The sequence below is a fragment of the Martes martes genome (assembly GCF_963455335.1).
Source record: "Martes martes genome assembly, chromosome: 8".
Lineage (NCBI taxonomy): Eukaryota > Metazoa > Chordata > Mammalia > Carnivora > Mustelidae > Martes > Martes martes.
In genome coordinates, this window is record NC_137895.1 from 17,089,466 (window position 1) to 17,108,193 (window position 18,728).

Here is an 18,728-nt window from a genome sequence, read left to right on the forward strand (position 1 = left end):
TCAGTAGAGCATGTGACTCTTGATCTCAGGGTCATGAGTTCAAGCCCCCCATTGAGAGTAGAGTTTACTTAAGAAAAAAAGAAGAAGAAGAAGAAGAATGATACTGGCAAAAAAATAGACATAAAGACCAATGGAACAGAATAGAGAGCCCAGAAGCAAACCCATGCTTACCCAGTCAATTAATCTGTGACAAAGGAGGGAAGAATATACAGTGGGGAAAAGATGGTCTCTTCAGTGAAAGGTGGTGTGAAAACTGGACAGCTACATGCAGAAGAGTGAAACTGGGCCACTTTCTCACACCATACAGAAAAATAAACTCAAAATGGATTAAAAACCTAAAGGTGAGACCTGAAATCATAAAACTCCAAGAAGAGAGCACAAGCAGTAATTTCTCTGACATTGGCCAGAGAAGCATTTTTCTAGATGTGTCTCCTCAGACAAGGGAAACAAAAGCAAAATTAAACTATTGGGACTACACCAAACAAAGAGCTTTTGCACAGTGAGGGAAACCATCAACAAAACAAAAAGGCAACTGAATGGGAGAAGATATTTGCAAATGATGTCCAGTATGAGGTTAATATCCAAACTATATGAAGAACACAACTCAACACCAAAAGCATTAAATTAAATTAAATTAAATTAAATTAAATTAAATTAAAAATGGGCACTGGGCCTGAATATTTTTCTGAAGAAGACATACAGATGGCCAGCAGACACATGAAAACATGTTCAATATCAGTAATCACCAAGGAAATGCAAATCAAAACCACAGTGAGATATCACCTTAGATTTGGCAGAATGGCTAGAATCAAATACACAAGAAGTAACAAGTACTGTTGAGGATGTGGGGGAAGAGGAACTCTCATGCACTACCAGTAGAAATGCAAATTGGTGCAGCCATTTTGGAAAACAGTAATGGTGAGTCCTTAAAAAATTAAAAAATAGAAATACTGTAAGATCCAGTAATTTCATTATGATATTTACCTAAAGAAAATAAAAACACTAATTCGAAAAGCTATATGCACCCCTATGTTTATTGCACTACTGTTTACAATAGCCGAGATGTGGAAACAACCCAAGTGTCCATCGAGGGGTGAATGGTTAAAGAAAAAACAGTATATATATAGTGGAATCTTATTCAACCATGAAAAAGAATGAGATTTTGCCATTTGCAACAACACTGATGAACCTAGAAGGTATAATGCTAAGTGAAATAAGTCAGAGCAAGACAAATACTACATGATTTCACACGTATGTTGAATTTAAGAAACAAAATGTACAAAAAAAGGAGACAACAGACTCTTAAATATAGAGAACAAACCGATGGTTCCCAGACAGAAGGTGGATGGGGAGATTGGGTTAAATAGGTAAAGGGGTACACTTATCTTGATGAACACTGAGTAATGTATAGTAATGTATAGAATTGTGGAATCATATCGTACCCCTGTAACTAATATAATTGTATGTTAATTATCCATCAGTAAAAAAAAATGTTGGGGAAAATAGAAACTTTGCAGATGTAATTAATTTAAAGATATTGAGATGGGGAGATTTTGTTTATTTTCCAGGTGGGTCTTAATAAGAGGGAAGCAGGAGGTTAGAATAAGGGGGACGGAAAGTATATTGAATTTTTGAATGGATTATAAACCAACAGAGGACCAGATCTACCTGTTCACTTGAAATATAATTGTTTCAAATTATTACAATAGTATCACAACTGTTAAAACGAATGAATTATTTCTGGTTGACATTTTTTTCTTGATATACCAATTGTTCTGAAGAAACACTCAACATTTAATCTAGAATGATAATAACATCTTTAAGATGTTACACCTTCCTCTGGTGTAATGGTTAGTTATTTCTTGATACTGTTTGAGAGAACAACACATGTACAATTGATTTATAATATTAAACCCTAGTGTTAAAAATGACAAAAGCAAATGTTTTGAAAAATTTCATTTAAATATGCTTTAAAAACTTTTAATTATGAAAATTAGCACATAGAGAGTATAAAAACCAAAAATGTACAGTTCAGTGAATTTTCATGATATAAACGACCAAATAACTATCAGGTCAAGCAACAGAATCTTAGCAGTATTCATTAGTCGTCTTTATGCTCCCTTGTGATTGCTACCCCGGTAATCAATAATCTGATTTTAGGGGCGCCTGGGTGGCTCAGTGGGTTAAGCCGCTGCCTTCGGCTCAGGTCATGATCTCAGGGTCCTGGGATCGAGTCCCGCATCGGGCTCTCTGCTCGGCAGGGAGCCTGCTTTCCTCTCTCTCTCTCTCTCTCTGCTTGCCTCTCTGTCTACTTGTGATCTCTCTCTGTCAAATAAATAAATAAGGGGCGCCTGGGTGGCTCGGTGGGTTGAGCCGCTGCCTTCGGCTCAGGTCATGATCTCAGGGTCCTGGGATTGAGTCCCGCATCGGGCTCTCTGCTCGGCGGGGAGCCTGCTTCCCTCTCACTCTCTCTGCCTCTCTGCCTACTTGTGATCTCTCTCTGTCAAATAAATAAATAAAATCTTTAAAAAAAAAATAAATAAATAAATAAATAAATAAATAAATAAATCTTTAAAAAAAAATAATAATCTGATTTTATGGTCTGTACTTCTTTGTCTTTATAAATGTGCATCCTTAAACACCATTGTTTGGTTTTACTTAATTTTTCTAAAACTTTATATAATGAAGCATAGAATATATATTCTTCTGTGTCTTTTTTTTTTTTTAAGATTATTTATTTATTTGTTTGACAGTGATCACAAGTAGGCAGAGAGGCAGGCAGAGAGAGGGGGAAGCAGGCTCCCTGCTGAGCAGAGAGTCCGATGCGGGGCTCGATCCCAGGACCCTGAGACCATGACCTGAGCCAAAGGCAGAGGCTTTAATCCACTGAGCCACCCAGGCGCCCCTGTGTCTGTTTTGTTGTTGTTGTTGTTCAGCATTATGTAAGTTTTATGAAACTGTAGTCCATTTATTTTCATTGCTATATATTAATCCAGTTATGAATAGATCACAATATATTAATTCTGGACATAGAACTCATTGGTGTTTCCAGATTTTGGGTGAACATGTACATGCATCTTTGTTGTATATACAAGCAGAAATGGAATTTCTAGGTCTTAGGATATACAGGTATTTAAAGTTAGTATATGTCAAATAGTTGTACCAATTTACAGGTTAACCAGCTGTGTTTGAGAGGTCTCACTGCTCTGTATTCTTATTTATACAAGGTATCAGCAGTCTTTTTAAGTTGAGAAATTCTGGCATATGTGTGGTGGTTTTTTTGTTTGTTTGTTTGTTTTTAAGATTTCATTTATTTATTTGACAGAGATCGCAAGTAGGCAGAGAGGCAGGCAGAGAGAGAGAGAGAGGAGAAAGCAGGCTCCCCGCGGAGCAGAGAGCCCGATGCGGGACTCGATCCCAGGACCCGGGATCATGACCTGAGCCGAAGGCAGAGGCTTTAACCCAGTGAGCCACCCAGGCGCCCTGTGTGGTGGTTTTAATGGGGATTTCCCTCATGACTAATGATGTTTACTGACCATTTATTTGGACGTTACTGGTAAAGGTTTTTTTGCTCATTTTATTTGTTAGATTTTTCTTACTGATTTGTAAGTTATTTGTGTATTCTGGATACAAATCCTTTAGTTATTTGTATTAAAAATATCTTTCCTCTGTGGCTTACCTTTTCCCTCTCAATGAATCTTAATGAGCAGGAATTCTTAATTTTGATATAGTGCCTTTTTTCCTACTTTTCCATTGTTTGTATTTTTTGCTTCTCGCTTAAGAAACCTTTCCATACTTTCTGATAATTAAGATGTTTTCTTAAATTATCTTCTTAAAGTTTTGTTGTTTTGCCTTTTACCTTTAGATAATCCTCTCCCTGGAAGACTTTTTTATAGAGAGTTTTGATGTAGGATTGTGTATTGTTTTGTTTTGTTTCTTTCCACATGGATTTCCAGGTGTGCTGCGCTAATATATACCAAACTCTTTGTTATAAATCAAGTACCCATTTATGTGCAGACGTGTTTCTGGGCTCTCTATTCTCCTCCTTTGGTGTATTTACGTTGCTTGGCATGAATACCACACTATCTTAACATCAAGTAGAGAATGTTCTCTCCATGTTCTTCCTCAAAGTGCTTTGGCTATTCTTTTCCCTTTGTACTTTCATGTACATTTTAGTATAAAAGCTTGTCAATTTCTGCAAAAAAAAAAAGTTGTAATTGTGATTCAGATTGCATTGAATCTACAGATAATTAGGAGGAGAATTTACTCCTTACAATGCTGACTCTTCAGACACACGTACATGCAATAGCCCTCTCCATTTATTAGGTCATCTGTGATTCCCTTCTCTGATGTTTTCTAGTTTCTGAACGCAGGTCTTTTACATTTTTTGTTAGACTCATTCTTAGTTATTTGATACTTTTTATGCTATTGTAAATGGTATAGTTCTTTTAAACATTCACCTTCTGGGGTGCCTGGGTAGCTCAGTGGGTTAAAGCCTCTGCCTTCAGCTCAGGTCATGTTCCCAGGGTCCTGGGATCGAGCCCCGCATCAGGCTCTCTGCTCCGTGGGGAGCCTGCTTCCTCCTCTCTCTCTCTCTCTCTGCCTGCCTCTCTGCCTACTTGTGGTCTCTATTTGTCAAATAAATAAATAAAATCTTTAAAAAAAACTCACTTTGTGTGTGTGTGTGTGTGTGTGTGTATTGACCCTGTATCTAGCAACTTTGCTAAAATCACTTACTAATAATAATTTATATGTAAATTCTTTTGGAATTACTTAATCATAACCGTATTATCTGTGAATAATGACAGTATTTACTTCTTTCTAAACCTTATATAATTTATTTATTTATTTATTTTGGTGGCATTCTGTACTGACAAGGACCTCCAAAGCACTATAAAATAGGAGTAATGAGGGCACCTGGGTGGCTCGGTGGGCTAAGCCTCTGCCTTCCGCTCGGGTCACGATCTCAGGGTCCTGGGATCGAGCCCCACATTGGGCTCTCTGCTCAGTGGGGAGCCTGCTTCCCCTCTGTCTCTGCCTACTTGTGATCTTTCTTTCTGTCAAATAAATAAAATCTTTAAAAAAAAGATTAAAAAAATAAAATAGGACTGATGAAAGCAGACTTATCTTGTTCTAGATCTCAGAGAGAAAGCTTTCAACAGTTCCTCATGAAGTCTGGGGTTTGCTATTGATATTGTAATATTCTTTATGATATTAAGGACGTTTCTTTTTTTAATTTACTTAAGCTTTGTGTTAAAAATCATGAATGGATGTTGAATTTTATCAAATACTTTCTATTTATTGTTAATACCTATGATTTTTTTCCCTTTGTTGCTATGTTGAATTATATTAATTAAATCAGTCTTACATTTCTGGGGTAAGTATAACCTGTTCATGATTTGCTGTTCTTTTTATACAATTCTGATTAATTTTGCTAATATTTTGGTGAGAATTTTTTCATCTATATTCGTATGTAAGATTAGCCCATAGTTGTCCTCCTCATAATGGCATTAGCAGTTTTCATTAAGGTAGTACTAGTCTCATGAGTGAATTTGAAAGTGTTCTCTTTTTTCCTCCTATTCTTTGTTAAGGTTTATGTCACTTTGTCATTATTTCTTCTCTACGTATTTGGTATAATTCCCTGATGAAGGCATCTGGGCCCACCATTTTCTGTGGGGGAATGGTTTGTTTTTGTTTTTGTTTGTGGGGGAATTTTTTTTTTTAAGATTTTATTTATTTATTTGTCAGAGAGAGAGAGAGGAGCGAGAATGAGCACCAGCAGACAGAGAGGCAGGCAGAGTGGCCAGCAGAGGCAGAGGGAGAAGCAGGCTCCCTGGCGAGCAAGGAGCCAGATGTGGGACTCGATCCCAGGACGCTGGGATCATGACCTGAGGTGAAGGCAGCCACTTAACCAACTGAGCCACCCAGGCGTCCCTGTGGGGGAATGTTTTTATTTACAGCTTGAGTTTCTTTAGAAGTCGCAGAGCTAATCAAATTTTTCTATTTCTTTTTGTGTTTATTTTGGTAAGTTTTATAAAAGAAAATTTCACCATTACATCGCTACCAGGTTGAGTAGATTCTTAGTAAATGTTTGTTGAAATATGTCACCATTTATTGAAAGTTTGCTGTAGGCACTGCCCTAAGCTCTTTACATACATGATCTATTTTAATCCTTACAAGAAAACTATAGGAAAGGTGCCATTGTCTTTGTTTTATGAAATTAAAAAACAAAACAAAACAAAAAAACTTTGTTATTAGGTAATAGAGCTGAGGATTGGATCTTGGTGCAAACTCAGTATCTGTCCTCTTAACCACTACGCATTATATAAATTTAATGCATGTCAAAGTTTTTGTAATCCTTTAAGGGCTACATACCTTTTTTTTTTTTTTAAGATTTTATTTATTTATTTGAAAGTGAGAGAGCACATGCAGGCAGAGCAGCAGGCAGAGGGAGAGGGAGAAGCAGGCTCCCCACTGAGCAGGGTACCCCATGCACGGCTCCATCCCAGTACCCTGGGATCATGACCTGAGCTGAAGGCAAACGCCTAATGACTAAGCCACCCACGCCCCCAAGGGCTGTGGTCCTCTAACGTGATAGAGGTCAGGGCCAGTTTTAAACATCTAAAAAACTAAAGTTTGTCCTTGGTACTATCTTAGTCTACTGGTACTACTGTAACGAAATACTACAGACTGGGTGGTTTAAACATTAAACACTAATTTCTCACAGTTCTAGAGGCTGGAAAGTCCAAGAGCAAGGCCCCACCCTACCCTGCTCCTGGGGAGAGCTCCTTTTCTGGTTTTCAGAGAGCTGCCTTTTCTCTGTGTCCTCATGCTGGAGAGAGCAGGGGCTGGTGCCTCTTACTCTTTTTTTAAAGGCACCAGCCCTATCAATTGGGCCCTGCCCACGACTTCCTGTATCCTCCATCACCACCTCATAAGCCCGATCTCCAAATACAGTCACACTGAGGGTTCGGGCTTCAACATAGGAATTAGGAAGGGAACACCATTCAGTCCGTAGCAGGTGCTGTTACACGTGCTGCTCCGGCTGGATTATCAAATTTGGGATAAGGAGTTAAATGGCTGTTAGTGTCTTAAGGCAGTACTTTAATATGTGGCCGATGGCAGATTAGGGTAGATCTCTTGCTTCCTGTGTAGTAGGCCATCTGCTCCCTGTTTTATGTAAGACCTGCTCTAGCCCCGCCTCTCTGCTTTTTACTTTTATTCTTATTCACTTATTCCAGCTTGGAGTGGTCCGTTGATGTTTGCGGAGAAAATCCGCCGAGATCACCTGTATTGAGTGGGAGTAATAATCCAAAGATTGAGTTTTAACCTCACTTTACAAATGAGGCATTTGAGTGAGGCTCAGAGAGCTCCCTCAGCTAGCAACGACAGGCTAGGAATTCAGATTTAGAGCTTTTACCCCAAAGTTGATGCCTTTCCATAGTAATGGGAAATGCAAATACTTAGATTATAACTAAAATGTATGACTGAACACTTAGAAGTAAGAAGAGTGCTATAGGAATTTTACTGAAGTACCAGAAAGACCTATAGGGATATGAAATGTTCTTTTTACATGTCCAGACTTACCGCAAGGGGTAAGCTTTTGTCCCAGTCTAAACTACCTTTGTGTGCTTGTGCCTTACAACATCGCTTTATTCACCCTGGGCCCTGAATTAAAGAACTTAGTAAAAGAGCTTGTGAAGCACAATTAATAGTACCTGGGAGATCAATGTTCAGTAAATGATGTGATATTAACAGGCATCATTCATTGAATGTTCTTTGTCAGTACCTAGCTCGAGTTCTCACCTTATGTGTATGAGGACTCAGGTGGGTGATGTACCAGGGTTAGATATTAAGTTGTTTGCCCAAGGTCACACAACTATTAACTGGCTGAATTAAACCCAAGTTGGCTCTTAACCACTTACTGTACCATCTGCTTGTTTTTAGGGGACATATCTTATCTTTGGATCCCCTTCTATGTGCCAGAACTTCTCCATTGTAAGAAATTGAAACCCAACTAACCAGTTAATTTAAATAATAATAATAATAATAAAGAATGCATTGTCTTTCATATAGGAAGAATAGTTGTACAGCCTACCTCAGACATAACTAGATCACGGACTTAATTTTATGATTATCTTCTCTCTGTCTCTCCTTTCAAGTTCCGTTTTCTTTGTCGCCCACATTCTTTCCTATGGCACATAGCTCCTGACAGTTGTGGGGTCACATCCTTTCAGTTTGTTTTGCAAAGGGAAAGGATGAGCTATCTCTCCTCTGTCTTCAGTTTGGAAGATCCTAAGGAAGAACTCTTCAGTTGGGTTGGCTTTGGTCACATGCTTACCCCTGGGGGAACAGTCAGTGTGATTAGGGAGATGGAATAATATGATGAGCCCCATTGGGACAGACGGCCACTCAAATCAGCAATTTCACTAGAAGCATGAAGAAAAGGAATTCAACTGCTTCTTAAGTGAAAGGGAGTAGATAGTGCTTCAAGGAAAATGGAGATGGAAAAGTATGCACAGGAGGCAAGAACAACACCGTGAGTGTAGTGACCCTGACCATATAGGACCTGGCTCCTTCGTGGTCTTTTTATTTATCTGAGTCCGTGGTTCTCAAAGTGGGCTCCCTGACCCAGTATCATCAGCAGCATCAGCAGCATCATTATGAGCTTTATTATTTCTGGTGATTTTGATGTGGGTTCCAGTTTGAGAACCATGAATCTAAAGTAATGTAAATTCCCTTACTACTAGTCAGTGGAGTCGGGTGGGATAGTTAGTCCACATAATCTTTGGTCCCACTTAAGGAGGGCCCCGTCCAAAAAACTAGCCTAATGCCTTACATAGGGCAGACATTCAGTAATTCCTTGTTCAATGAATGAATGAAATGAAATAAAGTCTACTTTGTTACAAATATTGCTGAATATTGATAATCAGATTTAGAGTTTTTAATTGTAGGATTCAATTGGAAATATCCTAGTCCAAGCTCTTTGTCTTCTCTTGCCTCACTAAAAATAAGCAAATCATTAAATGATTTGTCCGAGAATGTACAGCTTGTCAATGGCAGAGCCCCGTCTTGTGGATGAATCCTGTTCTCTGTACGATATGCTATGTGCATATCTTGGATTGTCCGTTGACTTAATCTATTATAAGATTCTGTAAAATGAGATTACTGTTAGTTACCTATCCACCTAGAAGAAGTGTGTGTAAACTGAGCTAATACCTTTGGAACTTCCAGTAATTTCTAGGTAAGTTTATCCTGATCATTAGAATATTATTGAAAACTGATGTCTGCCGAACCCTGAGATCCTGTTAGGTTTTATGAAGATAGCATTGTTGCAATGCTAAAAATATTCCTTTGAAATAAAGGATAGTATAGCTCTCAAATAGTCCTTTATTACTATACTGCTGTGTGTGTTTTGGAATTCAGATGGAATGATGCAATGCCTAAGCCATATTTCTAACCATGGAACTCTGAGTCAGGGCTAGTTTTCTGATACAGAAAGTAGAGCGGTCAGGGAGAAAACAGATACTTTGTTGAAGTTTTATGGACAAAAATGCCAGTGTTTTAAAAGTGCAAAGAGAAGGTAGGAGGACAGTATCAATGTTAGACTAATTTTTATCAGTTTCTCAATATACAAAGCTAGGAAGGCATCAGCATGTTTGTGTCTCCTTAGAAAGCAGAGTGATCATTTTAGAGTTTGTATTAAAGAGAAAATATCTCTTTTAACATGTGACCCCAGGAAAGCAGTAGCACGCCCTCTGATGTAATGATTCTGGTTTTTATTTAAAAAATAATTCATGCGCTTTGACTTCTGGAAAGCTGGAATAAATGTCCATTTACCTGGCCTGCCCATTAAGTACAACAACAAAACAAAACCAAACCCTGGAAACTTTATGTAAAACAAACATAAGAAGACTGTGAAAGGTGGAGAGAAGAAAGCAGTCTGGTGAGGCCCTTATCGCTTCATGTGTCCCACATCCGGAGCTAAAGAAGCCAGCAACCTGGGAATACCAACAGGTGCAAACAGCAACAAGAAAAGCCTGCTCTCTCCAGCCGAAGGACCAGGAAAGGGGCAGTCTAGCGAGACAGAAACCTTGTGGACAAGAATTGTTCTACTTTAGCCAACCATGACAGAAAAGACTGTGGTCTCGCCCACATACCCAGAGCAGCAAAGGCTCAGTTTGGGGCTGTAATGAACAACGTGGATGTATGTGGAGGACATTACGCGAAGTAAAATAGGCTAGATGGAGAAAGACAAATATTGCATAGTATCACTTACATGCAGAATCTAAAAAAAAAAAAATCAAACTCATAGAAACAGTAAAATGGTACTGGTGGGGGATGGGGGAAATGGGGAGAGGTTGATTAAAAGTATAAACTTTCAGCTTTAAGATGAATAAGTTCTGAGGATTTTTTAGAATTTTTTATTTTTTTATTAACATATAATGTATTATTAGCCCCAGGGGTACAGGTCTGTGAATCTCCAGGTTCACACACTTCACAGCACTCAACCATAGCACATACCCTCCCCAGTGTCCATAACCCAACCACCCTCTCCCTACCCACCTCCCCCCGGCAACCCTTAGTTTGTTTTGTAAGATTGAGAGTCTCTTATGGTTTGTCTCCCTCCCAATCCCATCTTGTTTCATTTATTCCTTTTCCACCCCCCAAACCCCCCATGTTGCCTCTGAACTTCCTCCTATCAGGGAGATCATATGATAATTGTCTTTCTCTGATTGACTTATTTTGCTCAGCATAATACCCTCTAGTTCCATCCATGTTGTCACAAATGGCAAGATTTCATTTCTTTTGATGGCTGCATAGTATTCTATTGTATGTATGTATGTATGTGTGTGTGTGTAATATACACACACACACACACACACACACCACATCTTCTTTATCCATTCATCTATTGATTGTCATCTAGGTTCTTTCCATAGTTTGGGAAGATTTTGAGGATTTAATGTATAGCATGGTGACTATAGTTAATACTGTACTATATAATTGATAATTGCTAAATAAGACAGTAGGTCTTAAGCATTTTCATCAAACAAAGGAAAAGGTAACAATGTGAGTTAATGGCTATGTGAATTAACTCAGTGGTGGGCCTCTTTTTACAATGTGTGCATATCAAATCATCATGTTATACACTTTACACTTTACATATTACACTTTTTTCAGTTATACTTCAGTAAATCTGGGGGGGAAGAAGCTGTAGGGAGGTGCCCCAACACTTCAGTCAGGATGACACCAGAGGAGGGCATGTAGGGTGCCAGAATTTTAATTTTTGTGGCTAATTATGAGAGCCCCCAATAGAATTGAAAGGAGGAAATAGAAAAATCCACAGTTATGGTTAGAGTCTTCAACACCATTCTCTCAACAGTTGATAGAACTGATAGAAGATCAGCAAGGATATAGAAGGACTAACACCATTAGCCAAACAAGATCTAACTGACATTTATAGAACACTCCCTCCTCAAACAATAGCACACACACGCTGTTCGAAGTGTCACAGATCATATGCCAGGGGAGACCATATACTGGGCCATAAACCAAATCTCAAGTCTGAAGTACTGAAGTGATTCAGAATATGTTCTCTAATTACAATGTAATCAAACTAGAAACAGTAACAGAAAAAAAAACAGAAAAACTTCCACATACCTGGAAACTAAACAACATACCTTTAGACAATCCATGTTCAAAGGGGGAGTCTCAAAAAAGTCAGAAACAAAACGTTGAATGGAATGAAAATGAGAATGTGACATCCAAATTTGTGAGTCACAGGCAAAGCGATACAGAGATGGACATGTATAGAATTAAATGCGCACATTAGTATGAGGAAAAAAATCTTTTTTTTAATTTTTTTTTAAAGATTTTGTTTATTTATTTGACAGACAGAGATCACAAGTAGGCAGAGAGGCAGGCAGAGAGAGAGGAAGGGAAGTAGGCTCCCCGCTGAGCAGAGAGCCCGATACGGGGCTCGATCCCAGGACCCCGGGATCATGACCCGAGCCGAAGGCAGAGGCCCCAACCCACTGAGCCACCCAGGCGTCCCGAGGAAAAAAAATCTTAAATCAACAATCAAAGCTTTCATCTCAAATGCAGAAAATGACGAACAAAATAAACCCAAAGCAAGGAGAGGAAAGGATAATAAAGATAAAAGCAAAAATTGCAGTGAAATTGAAAGCAGGACAGCAATAGAGAAAACTGATGCAAAAAATAATTGATTCTTTGAAAAGATCAGTAAAATGGGTAATCTGTAGCAATACTGCCAAAAAAAAAAAGACATAAATTACCAATATCAGGATGAAATGGAGGATATTACTATAGATCCTGTAGATATTGGAAGAAGAATCAGAGAATAAGAGAATACTGTAGACAACGGTGCATGCATACATTTTACAACTTACACAAAGTGGACTGCTTCCTTGAATAGCAGAACTGCCACAAGGAACCCAAAATGAAATAGATCGTTTGAATAGCTCTGTAGCCACTAAGGAAATTGAATGTGTAATTTTAAAAATTCATAAAAAAGAAATCTTCAGTTTCACCTGAAAAGTCTGTCAATATTTTAAGCAGAATTAATATTAATTCTACATAAGCTCATTTGGAAAATGGAAGAGGAGGGAATAATTTCCAGTTCATTTTAAGAGCAAGTTATTACCCAGATATCAAACCCAGAGACAATACAATTTTCTTTAAGTCTACAGATTAATTTCCTGTATACAGACCACCCCCCAAAAAAAATCCTTAACAAAACACTGTCTAATAGAAATCAGCAATATGTAAAATAAATTATGCACCATGAAGAAGTGAGGAAAACAAGTCTGCCTCAATATTTGAAAATTAAATCAGTGTAATTTACTATATTAACAGGCTAAAGAAGAAAATCACATGATAATATCAACTGATGCAGAAAAGGCATTTGACAAAATTCAACACTCATTCATGTTTTAAAAAAACTCTCAGGGGGTGCCTGGGTGGCTCAGAGGGTTAAGCCTCTGCCTTCAGCTCAGATCATGGTCTCAGGGTCCTGGAATCAAGCCCTGTGTCTGGCTCTCTGCTCAGCAGGGAGCCTGCTTCTCCCTCCCTCCCTCTCTCTGCCTGCCTCTCTCCCTACTTGTGATCTCTCTCTCTCTCTCTCTCTGTCAAATAAATAAATAAAATCTTAAAAAAAATTTTTTTTAAAAATTCCCAGATAATTAGGACTAGAGTGGAATTTCCTCAATATTGTGCTTAATGGTGAAATATGAATGTCTTTTCTCTAAGACCAGGTACAAGGCAAGGATGTTTGCACTCATTACCTTTATTGAACACAGTGCAATTAGGCAAGGGGGAAAAAAAAAGACATACAGATTGGAAGGGAAAAACTAAAACTGTTGCTATTTGCAGATGATGTGATTGCCTACTTTGAAAACCCCAAGAAATCTACAAAGAAAGCTCCTAAAAAGTGGCGCATGAATTCAGTGAGGTCACAGGGTACATAATACATACAAAAAATAAATTCTATTTCTGTGCACTACAATGAATAGGCAGACATTGAAATTAAAGGTACAGTAGCATTTTTCAAAAAATAAGTACCTATATATAAATCTAACAAAATATGTACAGGACTGGTATGATGAAAGCCATAAAACCCTGATGAAATTAACCAAAGACGATCTAAATAAATGGAGAGTCATGCCACATTCATGGCTTGGAAGACTCAACATAACAAAGATGTCAGTTTTCCCCAAATTGATAAATGGGTTTAACAGAACTTTTTAAACTCCGTACATTTTACAGATGATGTTCTAAAATTTATATGCAAAGGACATGAAAATAGAATAGCTTTAACAGGTTTGGAAAATAAAAATAAAAGGGGAAGGATCAATTTACCTGGTGTCAAGCTGATTAACATGGCTCCAGTAGTCAAGACTGTGGTAGTGGTGGAGGGATAGACATGTAGATCAGTGCAACTGAATAGATAGCCCAGAGATGGACCCACACAAATATATTCTGCTAATTTTGGAGACAGATGCAGTGGAGAAAAAAAATAGCCATTTCAGCAAATGGTGCTGAAGCAATTAGACATTCATAGGCAGAGAAATAAACCTCAACCTAAGTCTTTGTAGAAAAAAAACTAAAAAAAAAAAAAAAGAAAAAAAAAGAAACTCAACATGGATCACACCTTTAAATATGAAATGTGAAACTGTAAAACTTTTAGAAAAATATAGGAGAAAAGTCTCAGGATCTAGGGCTAAGCAAAGATTTCTTAGACTTGATATCGAAAGCAGGATCCATAAAAGGAAAATTGAATAAATTGGACTTCATCAAATAAAATTTTTATTCTCTGAATGACCTTGTTAAGAGGATAAAATGGCAACCTGCAGAGTTGGAGAAAATATTTGCAAAGCACATACCTAGACAAAAGACTAGACTGTATAAAGGACTCTTCAAAACTCAACAGTTAAAAAAATTTAGAAAATTGGCAAAAGACATAGAGACATTTCACCAAAGAGTGTGTCCAGATGGCAAATAAACATGAGATGTTCAGGATCTTTGGCTATTAGAGAAATGCAAATGAAAATCACTACGAGGTATCACTTCACACCTATCAGAATGGCCATAATAACTATGAAATACTGTTAAGCATGTAGAGAAATGGTTATACATTGCTGATGGGAATTTAAAACCAAAAGCTACTCTGGAAAGCACCTCGACAGTATCTTTTTTTTTTTTTTTTTTTTTTAGATTTTATTTTTTAATTTATTTTAGAGAGAGCACCCGTAAAAGAGGCAAACTCCATGTTGAGCATGGAGCCTGACTTGGGGGTGGTGGGAGTCCATCCCAGGACCCTAGGATCATGACCAGAGCTGAAACCTAGAGTCTGATGCTTAACCGACTGAGCCACCCAGGCATGCCTTGACAGTTTCTTAAAAACAAACACACATACACACAAACTAAAACTAAATGTTAACTATCATATAACCTAACAATTGCATTCCTGGGCACTTATGCCAGAGAATGAAGACTTATGTTCACACAAATCTGGTACATGAATGTTTATAGCGGCTTCATTCATAATAGCCAACCAGGTAATACAATAAAGTGGACTGCTTCCTAACACAACCCAGGTAACCTTCAACAGTTGAATGGTTAAGTAAACTTTGGTAAATCACACAAGTCACACAGTAAAAGTAGGAAGAGTCAGAATTCCAACCTAGGTAATCTGACCCCAAAGTCCTTCTCTAAACTAAGGTACTATATTACCTCTTGCCACTCTATAGGCCAGATGCTGTCTCTTGACATTCCAGGGTTGCTGTGGGACTTTTAAAAAAATTTTGAGGGAAGCACAGTGATATTTTTTTGGACATTCTACAGACTCAGAGTGGTTCAGCACTTCCACATTGCATCATACATTTCTCTTGATGGCTAGATTTTCAGGGGTGCTGTGTAAAAAAGCAAATGTCACACAAAAACCAATATAGAACAAGAAATGAAGGTGACTGTGTCCAGTTCCAAGGTTTGAGAAGTTGTGCAATGACCAACAGGTACACACACCCCATTAATAAGTCATTATGGTGATATGACGTAAAATATTTTTTCAATGTATTTTTATTACATCTACAGATGGCTATTAAATTGTTAGGAAATAGGGGCGCCTGGGTGGCTCAGTGGGTTAAAGCCTCTGCCTTTGGCTCAGGTCATGATCCCAGGGTCCTGGGATCCAGCCCCGCATCACGCTCTCTGCTCAGCAGGGAGCCTGCTTCCCCCTCTCTTTATGCCTGCCTCTCTGCCTACTTGTGATCTCTGTCTGACAAATAAATAAAATCTTTAAAAAAAAATTGTTGGGAAATAAATATGTGTTAAGTTGTTTGGACCAGCTACTTAATAAATAGGACTTTTACATGTTTCTTTTGGCCTGCGGGGTGTCACGAAAACTGGGAAAGTTTGGGAACTTCTAGAAGCATACCTCTGCAGGTGTCAGGAAAAGAATATAGAATTTATTTGGCATGAGATAGGAAATCAGTAATGGAGTGTTATTATTATAGCAAGCTGAGGTGACAGTGACTTCACAGTAATTCTCACGGGAGTGTTTGATTTGAATCGAACTTGGAAAGGATGGGAGTAACCAAAAGGTGTTCATCCCAGCAGATCCAAAGTGTGATGACATGTAGGAGCTAGACTGGTAGAGATATCTGGATATCTCGTGTTTCTAAAATTAAGTCATATAGCTAGAGGTCTTAAAATGATGACCTAGGTAAAATGTATCCCTGAATTGTTAAAAATGACACCTATCTCATAGTTCTATTGTGAAGCTTAAATGAGTAAAGCTAAAGAAAACAGTGCCTAGCACATACCAAGCAATCAGTGGATGTTGAATATTGTTAATAATTATTACATTTTTCATCATCATCATCATCATTATCACCACCACCACTCTTAACCTCTGAAGGAGGCATAGCCCACAAGCACAGCAGAATTCTTAACCCACTGTAAAACATGGGAAGATTATTTCTAAATTTTTTGGCAGGTTAAGAAGTCTGGGATCAGCTGGGCCCCCAGTGCTTTTTTTTAGGCTCATCCTTAATTGACTTGGACTCTGGAAGGATTCCCTTGTATATTCTTTGAACCAGGATTTTACCAAACACCGATCTGATAAACATTTACTAATCTTTTTAGGTCCTAGTTCTATACCTATTTGAAATAACCTCTAGGGCAGCTCTAGGGACAAATTGCATTTTTCTTTCATTTATCTGATGGACTTAAGTTTTACTTCTCTTACCTGTCTTGGTATTAATGACAAGGCTGCATTCTTGATATTTTTGGGCATAAATCAAGATGTTAGTCCATAAAGTCTTTTACTGGAACAATCACCTCTTAATGGCATTAATAAAGTAGTAAGTTGTGTTATTAAGTGATTTGTTTTAAGTGATTTCTTTCACTTTATAAAGTACTTTAACATGTTATTTTCATTATCATGGTATTTTCCAAGGACTAGACAGGGCTGTCAGACAGTATCTTCATTTCATGGATGAAGAGATGGAGATCCGAAAGACATGACTCATCCAGGATTACGCAGCTAGGTTGTGACCGATCCATCCCTAGAATCACAAATTTTCTAATTTCCAATTTAGTGCTTTTTTATGGATCCTGTACAGTGCAGCCTCTTGCCTCACACCCTAAAATGGGGACCAGAACATGGGATGACTCAGAACTCCCAAGGTTCATTCTTGGTCCCTTCTTCCTCTTCTTTTTTAAATTTTTTAAAAAGATTTTATTTATTTATTTGATAGAGAGAGCAAGATCACAAGTAGGCAGAGAGGCAGGCAGAGAGAGAGAGGGGGAAGCAGTCTCCCCACTGAGCAGAGAGCCTGATGTGGAGCTCATTCCTGGGACCTGGAGATCATGACCTGAGCTAAAGACAGAGGCTTAACCCACTGAGCCACCCAGGCGCCCCTCGGTCCCATCTTCTAGCCTTGGGAAAATCATTTAACTTCACTGAATCTTTGTTTCTTCATCTGTGAAATAAAATAATAATATAATATTACTAGACTTTTCCTGTGGGGTTGTTATAATGAGTGTTGGAACCAAGATTCAAATCCAGATGGTCTCGTTCTTGAGTTTGTGCTCTTTTTTTTTTTTTTTTGAGTTTGTGCTCTTAACTACTAGTTAAACTGACTCCTGTCCTCATTAAGGAATAAAGTAAAATTTAAGGGTATCAATCGTGTAGCAAGCTAGATGTATTTGGGATGTAGTGACTATATCAGCTATCACTTCCAATTTAACTCAATCTTCTAAAGCAACTCAAGACCGCAGAGCTGTGGAGAATAGGGTTAAGCTAAATGTTCACTGATTAAATGACTGGTGTTATCATTCAAAATGTAGATACAACATTGGAGGAAAAAAGGCTAAGATTTTTTGAAACGTCTTTTTTCTAAAGTATTTTTTTAAGAGTATCAGAAAATTCTGTTTTGTTTTGTTTTTTTTCCTTACAGCACTGGGAGGTATTCAAAAAGGTAACAGAAGTTTTCATTTTAGTTCCTGCACTTCTTGGTCTCAAAGGGAACTTGGAAATGACATTGGCATCCAGATTATCCACTGCAGTAAGTTTTTTTTCCCACTTCTAAGTATGTGTATTACCTATACTGTTTCTGAGAAGGAGAACTTGTATCAGGAAAGTTTTTTTCCCCTCTGTCTGATAAATTTCTGGGCCTCAGGGATATGCTAAGTAGTAATGACTGATTTTATCCCAAGAAGTAATATACTGACCTCATTTTACTCCAGGGCATTTTAGCAGTTATCATTGGTGCTTAAGACATGGGACAGTTTAGATTCTTTATGGTTCAATGTTTGGTTGACTGGTATTTAAACCTTTTGTGGTTATAAAAGTAATACATGCTTATTGCAAAACCTGAAGAAAAGAGAAAAAAATTACAAAGAAGAAAATTTAAAACCACTCCAAATTTTTCACCTAGATATAGTCATATGTTAATATTTTGGTATAGATCCTTCTATCTATATCTATATGATATCCATCTATACTTGGCTATCTATGCTTACAGATAGGCATTATGTAGAGTAGATAGCATATACTCACGTAAAATCTTTGATCATCCATTTGAAGATATACCATGATCATCTTTCTATATCAGTATAGATCTGTGTCATTATTTTTATTGGCTATGTACTTTTCCCTTACATAGCTCTCCTATAATTCAGTCCATAATCTATTATTAGAT

The 18,728-nt window shown here is 37.8% G+C and overlaps 1 protein-coding gene across 3 annotated transcripts in view; it reads left to right on the forward strand.

Moving 5' to 3' along the window:
- Nucleotides 1–18,728, forward strand: part of SLC41A2 (solute carrier family 41 member 2) — a 119,219-nt gene that overhangs the window by 26,763 nt on the left and 73,728 nt on the right. For all 3 annotated transcript variants that reach the window (XM_080812491.1, XM_080812492.1, XM_080812490.1), the window contains exon 3: nucleotides 17,985–18,092. In XM_080812491.1, coding sequence (XP_080668617.1) covers nucleotides 17,985–18,092 — 108 coding nt within the window. The remainder of the gene's footprint in view (nucleotides 1–17,984; nucleotides 18,093–18,728) is intronic.